At 43.0% G+C, this 12,447-nt stretch overlaps 1 protein-coding gene across 1 annotated transcript; it reads left to right on the top strand.

Annotated features, from left to right (window-relative positions):
* The first annotated feature begins 10,677 nt into the window (after window positions 1–10,677).
* LOC130477593 (prolactin-releasing peptide receptor-like) lies at window positions 10,678–11,730 on the top strand. Its single transcript, XM_056849607.1, has one exon. The coding sequence runs from the start codon at window positions 10,678–10,680 to the stop codon at window positions 11,728–11,730; it is 1,053 nt and encodes a 350-aa protein (XP_056705585.1).
* The last annotated feature ends 717 nt before the right edge of the window (window positions 11,731–12,447 follow it).

Raw genomic sequence — 12,447 nt, 5'->3', positions numbered from 1 at the left:
TGTCTGTCTGTCTGTCTGTCTGTCTGTCTATCCTCACAGTTTTTTTCTTCTATAACCAATAACTGTGAGAGGTTTTTAATATTTCTTAAACCCCACACCTTATCACCTTTGTTTGCGTGAGGAGAAAGCTTCCCTTTCCTTCCCAGATGAAATTGAGAGGCTTAGAAGCTGTAGCTGATTCTATAATTATGAATGTAAATTGAAGTGGCTCAGTGGTAGAGCATCTACTTGGCATGCAGAAGGTCCCAGGTTCAATCCCCGGCATCTCCAGTTAAAGGGACTAGGCAGGCCCTGCGGAGCTCTTTGAGGTTAGGGTTTCCAACCTCCAGGTACTAGCTGGAGATCTCCTGCAATTACAACTGTTCTCCAGCCGATCAGTTTACCTGGAGAAAATGGCCACTTTGGCCATTGGACTCTATGGCTTTGAAGTCCCTCCCCTCCCCAAACCCCATCCTCCTCAGGTTCTGCCCTAAAAACCTCCCGCTGGGGGCGAAGTGGGACCTGGCAACCCTATTTGAGGTCCTGCACGGCCCTGATGTTACTGGGAAGGGAGTTCCACCAGGCTGGAGCCAGGGACAAAAAAGCCTGGCTCTAATCAAGGACAGCTGCACACTCCTAGGGCCGGGGACCACCAACAAGTTGTTATCCGTAGAGCGCAATGTCCTTTAGGCGTGCAGTGTAACTGTTGCCGCATACATGTCTGACTACTCATGAATGCAACACAGCCAGCTGGAGAAGTGGCTGGGCTGTCAGTGCGGGGTAAGTGAAACCCAGTCTGCCATGAAGCTCACTGGGTGACCTTAAACCTAGGGTTGCCAAGTCCCTCCTTGCCACCGGTGGGAGGTTTTTGGGGTGGAACTTGAGGAGGGTGGGGTTTGGGGAGGGGAGGGACTTCAATGCCATAGAGTCCAATTGCCAAAATGGCCATTTTCTCCAGGGGAACTGATCTCTATTGGCTGGAGATCTGCTGTAATAGCAGGAGATCTCCAGCTAGTACATGGAACTTGGCAATCCTACTCAAACCAGTAACTGCGTTCCAGCCTAAGCTACATCATAGGATTATTCTGAGGATATGGAGCTGAGAACAACATGCATCACACTGAGCTGCTTAGAAGAAGGTTAAGAAGGGATAAAAATGTAGTAATAATAATTTTGGGCAATCTCAACAACCTCACACACTTGTACAGATTTGGTTGCTTCTTCTGTGCATTTCCCTGGATAGTATTTGGATGGGAGACCACTAAGGAAGTCCTGAGTTGCTATGCAGAGGCAGGTAATAGCAAACCACCTCTGCTAGTCTCTTGACTGAAAACCCTACTGGGCTGCCACTTGACAGCACTTCTCACAGCCACCAAGTCGGTTTCACTTGGTCAAATAACAATTGAACTGTTCACTTACTTTGGCACCATCTGGCCTCTGAATATGAGACCTCTCTGGGACAGAAAAATATACAACATTCAGTTGCTTTCCCAGATAACTGGCCCATGAGTATTACAGATATGGGAATTAGTTCAGGTTTTGCTATCATAGAATAGCAACAAGGATTCCATCCAGTTGAGTACATTTCCCTGTCATTTTTGACAGGTTTAGCTCCAAAAAGACACAAAATCCCAACTTAATTTTCTGATATTCATTAGCATTAAAATTATTCACAAATCCAAAATCAATATACATACATCAGCAGGACCTGCCTATTCAGTGAAGTCATTCCCCCTTTGCTAATCTGCTCATAAGCACCAGGGATTTGACACGGCCATTACGGCTCACCTAAGTGTGAAACTGCTTTACTGGGATCTGTCAAATGATCTGCACTATTATGGGTTTCTTTTATAAAGTGATGGAATTCCTCTGGATTTACACTGATGTAACTGGAATGCAACACATCCTGTTTCTGTTGTATTCTCTCTCTCATCCCTCCTTTCCTTTAGCAATACCGTTTGGTTTACTAAATTAACAATTGATGAAATTGTACCAGGATACTTTGAAACAGAGTCAGTGGAGCAGCGAATGTGCTGCTGTTATTACATACTTTATCTATAAACGATGTTAACAAAAACTGACTAAAATGATAAAAAGTACAGGAAAGAAATTTGTGATAATCAGAAGCATGATGCAGATGTTATTGTCTTGCCTGCGTAATGGATGCGAAACTAGATAGACAACTCTTATCTGTTCCTCTGTAGTCAATGGGAGTGTAATTTCATTGATCAGAAGAAGAGACCTCTGATATTCCAATCATGTTAGACAAGTGACTTAAATAGAGGGATTTCGGCCACAATTTAATGTAATCAGGTTGCACCTTGTTTATCTGGGGAAATGGTGACAAGGGAGGAGATAAGCCTGTTGAATGTTCATTCTGTGATTTGCATTTGAAGTATAAATTACCATCTAAAGGGGGAGTACCATAAGACTCATAAGTCCAGAGTCTAACGTTACCTAACTGCATCACTCAATATTAAATAGCTACAGAGATATCTGAACCAACTGCTTTTACTGTCTGCCCTCTTCCATAAGTTAATAATAATCAGCTAATAAAGATCTGAGAAATGTTTCTGATTTTTACAGCATCTGAAGAACCTCCTCTGTTTTTCATTTTTTCCAGGCTTGACCTAGAGCATCTCGAACCATGATAACCATCTTCAAGTACTTGAGGGGCTGTCATATAGAGGATGGTGTGGTTTTCTGTTGCCCCAGAAGGTCGGACCAGAACCAACAGGTTGAATCAAAAGAGCTTTCGGCTAAACATTAGGAAGAACTTCCTGACAGTTAGAGCAGTTCCTCAGTGGAACAGGCTTCCTCAGGAGGTGGTGGGCTCTTCTTTGGAGGTTTTTAAGCAAAGGCTAGATGGCCATCTGACAGCAATTCTGATTCAGTGAACTTAGGTAAATCATGAGAGGGAGGGCAGGAAGAGTTGCATCAGTGCTTGGCTCTTGTGGCCCTTTCTTACATGCCCAGGGAAATGCAAATTGCCATTTGGGGGCCAGGAAGCAATTTTCCTTCAGGCCAGATTGGCCAGGGATTCTGGAGGGTATTTTCCATCTTCTGGGCATGGAGTAGGGTCACTGGGGGTGTGGGGGGGGGGAGGTAGTTGTGAATTTCCTGCATTGTGCAGGGGGTTGGACGAGATTACCCTGGTGGTCCCTTCCAACTTTATGTTTGTATGATTTTATGAACCTGTTGAGATATTTTCTTTTAATTCCAGTGGGTACCAGCTCCGGGTCAAAATGTTTTCCTAGAGGATTTGCTATAGAAGAAGAAACAAACCATCTGGCATCAGTTCCACTGTTTAATTTTATTAAATTAATAGAAATACATAGCTGGATTTAGGCTGCTGCAGGTTAAACATTTGAAATAAGCTTGTCTAGTGTCCTGCAATTCAGACACTCAGTTCCAATCTCTTAAGTGTCTGTTCTTCAAATTAAGAGCTCTCCTGCTCAGAATCTCCAAGGATGTAGAGGAAGCCTTGAGCTCTGTCATTAGCATAATTCTGGTCAAGGCAGACATCTCATTATATGTTGGTTAGCAGAAGCTGAGTTAGGCTTTTATGTGGGTACAGACAGACCATCATAACACCAATTTCAGAAAAAGTCTGAAAAAAATTACTTGTATTTGCAGTCCTTGGTTACAAAAAAAGAAAGAAAATTGAACAAGGATTGTCTAACAACCACTGAGAAAAGAGAAATTAAATGAGTGGTTAAATGCATGCTCTCATCTTGGAAGAAGAAGAGTTGGTTTTTATATGCTGACTTTTCTCTACCACTTAAGGGAGAATCAAACCGGCTTACAATCATCTTCCCTTCCCCTCCCCACAACAGACACCCTGTGAGGTAGGTGGGGCTGAGAGACTGTGACTTGCCCAAGGTCACCCAGCTGGCTTCATCTGTAGGAGTAGGAAAACAAATTCAGTTTACCAGATTAGCCTCTGCTGCTCATGTGGAGGAGTGGGGAATCAAACCCGGTTCTCCAGATCAGAGACCACCGCTCTTAACCACTACACCACGCTGGTTCTCTTGGGTCTAACACTTCCCACCCACCCCACCCCTGTGATGATGAATTAGGACATAGGCATAATAATTTAAAAGTTTCTTCATCTCGGTTCAGCCTCTCATCATGTCTCAGCCTTTTCTCCCCGTTTTATTGGCCTCCTTCCTTGAGGTCTGATTCACCTCTCCCTTCAAAACAATCCCCAAGTCCCTCTCTCTCTATACAAAGGACAAAGATTCTTCCATGTATCCCAGCAGACGCCTTCAACCTGACCTAATGGCAAATTACTAGCCAGGCCCCAGATGGTTCTGAGCAGTCTTCATTGCAGGTCCCAACACCCCAGGAAAGAATATTGGTTCTTATGCCAATCTCTATCAGTATATTCTTCTTCTTCTGCTTCTGCTTCTTCTGCTTGTGATTTTTAAAGTTGAAAGTAGTGGTTGGGTAATGGGGGTGGGAGTGAAAGCTGCTGCAGCAAAAAAGTGCTGTGATTGATAATCTTAGAGGACTTCTCCCTGTGTTTACTGACATTGGTGACGTGTACGTCCATTTTTTAAAAATGTGGATCGATTAGTGCCATTACACCATGACACCAGGATTATTGCTGAATGATAGAAATAACGTAATGGTGGTGTGATTGTGGTGATTGCAATGTATTTCTTTTTAATGGACTGCAGGCCCAGGGCAAGCAGTTCAGATGGAGGTTGACAACTGACACTACGTTTTCCAGCATGTGGGAGAACCTAGTCTGATCACATGAAATTTATTTTGAATCTATTTTGACATCTCCAAACAGCTCACTGAACAATTGGCATTTGGCTCCCCACTTGCACTTGGTGAACAGGATGTCTGCTGAACTGTACTCCAAAGATATGTTTCCTTCTGCGCAGAGATAGAATTTTGAAATAAAATTAAAATCCTTCAGTTTAAGGGAAGAGATAGGGCATTTACAGATCCACTCAAACAAACAAACAAAACCCCATGAGAGCCAGCATGGTGTAATGGTTAAGAGCGGTTGTTTGGAGTGGTGGACTCTGATCTGGAGAACGGGGTTTGATTCCCCACTCTTCCACATGAGCGGCGGATGCTAATATGGTGAACCAGGTTGGTTTCCCCACTCCTCCAGCTGAGTGACCTTGGGCTAGTCACAGCTCTCTCAGCCCCACCTACCTCACAGGGTGTCTGTTGTGGGGTGGGGAAGGGAAGATGATTGTAAGCCGGTTTGATTCTTCCTTAAGTTGTAGAGAAAGTTGGCATATAAAAACCAACTCTTCTTCTTCATCATCATCATCCTGTGCTACATTTTTAGTGGCAGAAGGGTAGTTCCATCAGCAAATGAGAAGGGGAAATTTTCACTAATTCTCACTGCAGACCTCTTCCTACCTTCATTTGCCCTTATTGTATTAAGGATGGCTCCCTGACCTCCAGGAACAGAATTTGGGGAGGGGGGCTCACGTTACAGATGAAGAATATATGTAGTACTGTTTGACATTTTGTACTTAGTTACAGATTAGGCTCCGTACAGAAACGTCCCCTTGCTCTTTTAGATTATTTGTTTTGCTCTAAGTTGGCATTGCTGTTTTAACCATGTATTACACTGGGCGTTCCTGGAGTAATCCCCCCCTGGTTGCTTGCCAAGTCACATCTGATTTACGGCGACCCCTGGTGGGGTTTTCAAGGCAAGAGATGTTCAGAGGTGGGTTTCCATTGCCTGCCTTTGCATCACAACCCTGGTGTTCTTTGGAGGCCTCCTATCCAAATACTAGCCAGGAGCAACTCTGCTTAGCTTCTGAGATCTGACGACATTAGGCTAGCCTGGGCTATCCAGGTCAGGACTGTCAAACCATTAGGGAATGACATATGCAATGTGTCTTTAATAGGTAATGGATGTATACAGATATTTTATTTGCGTTAAACTATGCGCCTCAAGACAGTGGTCACTGGCAGATGGGAAGGGCATAGGAGCCATTGCTGCTCTAAGGGGGATATAAGGCATGGTTGGCTGCCTTGTGGAAGCCAGCAGGGGCTGACATGCACTTGCAGCCCAGCCCTGCACCAGGTGTGTGGGTGTGAGCTCTGTGGGAGATGCAGCAAACTTGCTCCTTCCTTTGGGAATAGGCAAGTAGGTGATATGAAAGGCTCCTGCCTGAGATCCTGGAGGGTGAATGGGTGAACTTGTGTATAATTGCCCCCCTCCCTGGAAATTGCTACATTCACAGATTCTAGTCAGGGAGGATGCTGTATGGTAGGAACATCAGACAGCCCTTTGAGTTGGATGGCACCCTGTTCCATCAGACAGCCCTTTGAGTTGGATGTCACCCTTCTACCAAATGCTGCTCTGCCCTGATGGAACGGGAAGAAATACGGAAGATTTCTGAACTTCTGTCTGAGATCAGTGATTTTGATTAGCGATGTTAGCTATGTTTCAAAGGCGCACAGCCCGGTTTCTGAATAAATGAATAAAATATTCAGAAAACTCCAGCCTGGGAGCCAGCTGGATAGTGCTGAAATTTCAGCAAGATATGTAAGAATTATTTCCAGCTATTTTCAAACACTTGAAATGTAATGACTTGTGTATATATTTAAAATCTCAATCAGATGTGCAAATCTTAATACTACTATCCACAATGGAAATTTCCCTGAGTATGAAAACCACATTTGCCACTTGTTAGAAAATCTAACTAGATCAAAGCATACCCTAACCATGCTTACTCCCCCATCTTAGCTAATTCAATTTGACCTATGACCACAGACCATGATTAATCTAGTCTTGTCACATTTTTATTCTTTTTCTGAAAAGCAGTAAGCCTGATTAAAACAAACAAACAACTGATGTCCTTATCCAGTGCTTTTTTTGCTTGTTAAAAAGGTGCTTGTATTCATATATAAGGTGGCACCTATTTCCACCAATTCTCCACTTCCTCTGCAGATTCCTGCTGGGATGTTCCTGAGGGTCCACCCAGGAGGGCACATGGGGATCAGGAGTCAGAAGAGCCCTGAAAAAGGTGCTGGTACTTAATAATGATGAGTACCATCACAAAAGCCCTGTCCTTATCTTATTTAGCCAGTCTTGTATCTTTGGGAAGGCTTCTTGTTTCCATATTTTAGTAAAAGTCTGCCTGGTTGCAGTCAATAAGTTTAAAGTGATAACTTGTAGGTACTTTTGGATCATTGGCATGCATTTCAACAACAAGCTCTCAGGAGTAAATGAGACTAAAATTCCCAAGCCTTGCTCTGGGAGGACTGTTACCGCATTCCAAAATTGGTTAGCTTGTTTACATGACCACCACATGTGATAATAGTTCATTTGGGGGATTTACAATGCCAACAACACCATCCAAAAATCTATATCAAGGGTGTCACATCCCGCAGGTGGGATTTGGCCCTTTGAGCGTTGTTATCCAGTCTGTGAGCTGAGGCAGTCACCCTCCCCCTGTTCCTAATTCTGGGCTGTGGGGGCCTTCCAATCTACTCCGCTTGCCAGCTGGGACCTCCACATGGAGGTCCAAGCCTGCAGGCAGTGGGGATCGGAAGGCGGGGGCTCCAGCACAGTACTTGGATCACTCTCCCCCACCATCACTGAAGTTGAGGGCTGCTGGGGAGGGCCATGTACATGCTGATATGACATTTCCATTATGTTCTCCTTAAATAAGAGGCTAACTGAGAATGAGTAGCCATGAGTGAATATATATTTTCAGATGTTATCTTCCATTTCATACTCTAGATCTTTGTTCCATTTAGCATAAAATATTTTTCTTTATGTTATACTCATGTACCTGAGGGAAGATTTTTGTTTATAGAATGACTAATACAATGCTAGTTTCTAGTATGATCCCCAATCTCCCTGGCTTTTCCCTCTCTTGAATGACATTCCCAGCCCCAGGAAAGTTTATTCTTAGGGTTGTGGAAGACCCATGTGGACTAATAGTCACATGACTTGGTAGCCTGCAGTGGGGAGGGGGAATGGGATGAAATCTCTCCTCTTCCATCCTATTCTGTCAGTGGAGCTCATGCAAAAGGCAAGAGGGGGTGATTTCACCCCTTTCCCTTTCCATATTACAGCCTTCTAACCTACATGTCTTTTATTCCATGTGGACCCCACATCTTCAGGAATAAACATTCCCGGGGCCCAAAATGGCTGCTGGAGGAAGGGAAAGCTGGGAAGGCCAATGGCCATCAGCATTTTTGCCGAGGGATCACAGGATCCTTGGCATTTAATGGTTCCCTGATAGAATCTATATAGTCTTGTAATCTAACCATTTAACCTAAAGACATTGCTAACCATCAGCAGCTCTTGTCCAAATACCTCTTGGAAGTGTTGAAGGGCTGTGAAGTAGCACAGGGATTGTTTCAGCACCACGGAGAGCACCTGCCGGCTGAAATTGTGTCCTGACAATTTACTACTACATTTTTTTTGCAACAGTTATCAGTAATTGTGCCTTAAAATACTTCCCATAGCCTTTGGGGGTTGACAGATCAAAAATGAATTTCATCAGGTGTGTTTGCTTAACCTCCAAGATGGCAATGTTTTCAAATTTATGCATGCTTCTGTTGTAGGTTTCTCCATATTTAGAGTCATGCATCTAGGGAGAGGAAATGGGAGGGGGAGATGCTTAATGCATGCATCGTCTTTTATAAAGGTATATAAAGAGGTCTATAAAAATCTGTAGGTAAGGGACTTGGGAAAGGGTCTCAATGAACTCTGGCCATTTGCAGATTAAACTGAAAAAAAAGGGGGGGGAGTATCCTGGCATGCCAGAAAAATCTCTCTCTGTCCCTTTAAACTCTTGAACACCCAACGGTTTCATTGGCTTCACAAGCTGGGTGCAGCATATTGACTCGGGAAGACAATGATACCAGTTCCAGGATTGTCTCTTCCTTGTGCTGAATAACACAGCTTATCTGTCTAAAGGTAAGGGAAAGAAATTGTAGCTATTGTAAACCCCACATGTCTGATGCTCTTTATCATTACTGTAAGATTAAAGTGCATGCATATCTGTGTCTCTGTATAATGCTGTCTCTCATTATAATTTCATTCATTGTGGCTCTTCTTGGGCAGATAGGCTTATTTCATCAATAACTTAGTTTAGAAGTTCCTCTCAGAGGGAATAAATTGCTTTTTTTTCTTTTAAGGGTCATTCTCTCGATGTCATTTAATTAGACCTATAATTTTGACAACTCTAGGAGAAACTTAAATTATTATGTGCGGTCACTTTTGTCTTTACCAGCCCCTCCTTTTTCTCTAGTAGATTCATTTGTATGGCCCAATTTTGCCCAGTTTCACATCATTGTTTTCATTGTTCCATTGCAATTCAATAGATATTCTTTTGTAGTAAAATTCTATGTTTACCTGGAATGTTTAGCTTATCATACAGTGGGGGACATGGAGGCATTAATATGGTGAGTAGAATGTGCATTGTGGGGAGACTAGCTTCACAAGGGGAAATCAATATGCAGTGACTGATAACAATATTATTGAGCCTAAAGAATCCAGTTATTGCAGTCCATGCTATTGAGTATTGCATTTACCTTGTCTTAGTTTGGGCCCCAAATCTAGCAAGCATATATTAAGAAGAAGGGGATCTGATAATGTCGCCTGGATTCCAGTTTTTTGAAAATTTCAAGTCTATCCCTTTAAATGTTGCATTTCTAACTTTTCTGGTTCATAGAAATACTATTAGATGTGTAGGCATCTATTAGTAATCCCCCTCCCGAAGCCAGTTGTAATCTGAATAGTGTTTTTATTGATTGGGGGAGTGAACACATTGAATTTCTCAGATTCTTTCCCAGTTCATTTTACTGAGATCCAGCGAGGTGTAGTGGTTAAGAGCAGTGGTTTGAAACTGTGAAGTCTGATCTGGAAAACCGGGTTTGATTCCCCACTCCTCCACATGAGCGGCGGAGGTTAATCTGGTGAGCTGGATTTGTTTCTCCACTCCTACACATGAAGCCAGCTGGGTGACCTTGGGCTAGTTACACTCTCTCAGCCCCACCTACTTCACAGGGTGTCTGTTGAGGGGAGGGGAAGGTAAGGTGATTGTAAGCCAGTCTGAGTCTCCCTTAAGTGGTAGAGAAAGTCAGCATGTAAAAACCAGCTCTCTCCTTCTTCTTCGTCTTCCTCCTCCTCCTTTTTGTTTACTCACCCACAATTTTAAAATATATATATATTAAATGTATTTCAGTCTTTCTTTGCTCCTGCTGAAACTTTTAAACTTGAAAAATTGCAGCCAATGGGTTGGGTCTTATAATCTGAAGGTGCAAAGACTGTAGATCTTTCCTGTGATCTCCTCCCCTCTGGAGTCCTTTTCAACCATCAAAATATGGGACCATATGGAATAGCCTTGCCAGTCAGAAGGGAAAAGAGGGCAACATTTCATGGAAGAGGCAAAAAGGGTGATTTTACCCACCTCCCAACTTTCAGACCATGTGGAGGGTCACAACCATCAACGCCTTCCTCTACTAGAGGAAGAGGAGCCAGGCTATTAACAATTTACAAATGATTATGTATACATAAATGCATATTTTCAGTTATTTGAATTTCCCCATGTAACAAAATCAGTATTACTTGTGTTGGGTTATAGAGGTAGGGACTGTAAACATGTGTTGAGTTATAGGTATTTTGTAATCATTATAACCACCAGTTTATGCACAAAGGGTTCACTAATATCTCTGGTTTATTATCCTACAGGCCAAATGTCTGAATTCTTGGAAGGTTCTGGGACCATTCCCACCAACTACACATCAGTGGCCCACAATTCTCCTGTGAACGAGACCTTAATGGTTTTCCATAGCTTGCATCTGGTGCAACGGTTAAAGTTACTGATCATTCTAATGTACACAGGTGTGGTAGTTGTTGGGATGGTAGGCAACTGCCTTCTAGTTCATGTCATCCTGAGTGTGAAGAAGTTGCACAATGTTACCAACTTCCTCATTGGGAACCTTGCTCTTTCTGATGTGGCCATGTGTGCCACCTGCATCCCACTCACTCTCGCCTACATTTTTGAGCCTCGTGGCTGGATTTTTGGCAGCAGCATGTGCTACTTTGTGTTCTTCATGCAGCCGGTCACGGTCTATGTCTCCATCTTCACCCTGGCCACCATTGCTGTGGATCGGTACATTGTCATTGTGCACCCGCTGAGACGCCGTGTGTCTTTGCAGCTCAGTGCCTACATGGTTCTCTTCATCTGGATTCTCTCCTGCTGCTTGGCATTGCCAGCCATGGCACACACCTATTATGTGGAGCTGGGTCAACAGGGAGTTATACTGTGTGAAGAGTTCTGGGGGGACCAAGAGCGCCAAAGGCAAACCTATGCTATGTGCTTGCTGCTCATCACCTACCTCTTCCCTTTGCTGGCCATACTAGTATCTTACATCAAGATCTCTCTCAAGCTAAAGAACAGGGTTATGCCAGGCAGTGTAACTCAGAATCAGGCGGAATGGGATAGAGCCAGGAGGAAAAAGACCTTTTGTCTCTTGGTTATAGTAGTGGTAGTCTTTGGGGTGTGCTGGCTTCCCCTTCACACCTTCAACCTTATTCGGGACATTAACATTAGTGCCATTGATTCTTACTATTTCAGTCTGGTCCAACTATTTTGCCATTGGTTTGCCATGAGTTCTGCATGCTATAACCCCTTCATTTATGCCTGGCTGCATGATAGCTTTAGGGAAGAGCTTAAGAAATTACTTGCCTGGCATAGAAAAATAGTTCCTGCTGGGCAAAGTGTAACTGTTAGCGTTGTTATCTGAGCAGCTTTCCTGTATGTGGTCTTGTGGTTGTCATTGAGCCCTTAATTATGAGCAAAATGATTCAAAGTTGCAAATTGCAGACAAAGGTCACGACTTCTGCACTGGGCAAAACTCAGACCTCCTTTGCTTATCGTGGATTGTTCTCAACCATGTATTCATGTAACATAAATTCACAGTCTGGTTGGCATATGGATTCCTTGAAAGGACACAGTCTGGAAAGGAAACGGCATTGGAGTTTGGTATTTGGACTCGGAGTTGTTTTGATTTTAGGTCTTTAAAAGCATTCTGTATAGATAGTTTTTCAGTGTCAATGTGCCGGTGCAAGAAATTTATTTCTTGGTATATTGTAGAAGAACTTTGTTTTGAGGGGATATGAATGTAATTAAGATCTAATTTATGTACTTAAAACTGCCGATTTAAGGTTATGTGTGTCTGACTACAGAGGCATACTCAGACAAGTGCCAGGAAATCCCAGTAAAATGTCAATTTTAAAGGTATATGTTGTGAAAACAATGTCAAGTATATGTTTTATATGTTTTCACAGACATCTGAAACATTTAAAGCAATACTTTCACAATTTACAATTACTGGAAGATATTAAATTCAGAATTTTCTGTTCTCTTCCTCCTTCTCTCTCTTTCTCTGTCCACACATTAACAGTTACTCTCATCAGAGGAAGGAGAATATACAAGTTTTACTCCATATTAGAATACATTT

The sequence above is a fragment of the Euleptes europaea genome, chromosome 5, assembly GCF_029931775.1.
Source record: "Euleptes europaea isolate rEulEur1 chromosome 5, rEulEur1.hap1, whole genome shotgun sequence".
Taxonomy (NCBI): Eukaryota; Metazoa; Chordata; class Lepidosauria; order Squamata; family Sphaerodactylidae; genus Euleptes; species Euleptes europaea.
This window is presented reverse-complemented; position numbering and strand designations above follow the sequence as displayed.

What these genes read in the sequence shown, in the direction of transcription:
- LOC130477593 (XM_056849607.1), top strand. Translation starts at nt 10,678, where the DNA reads ATGTCTGAATTCTTGGAAGGTTCTGGGACCATTCCCACCAACTACACA.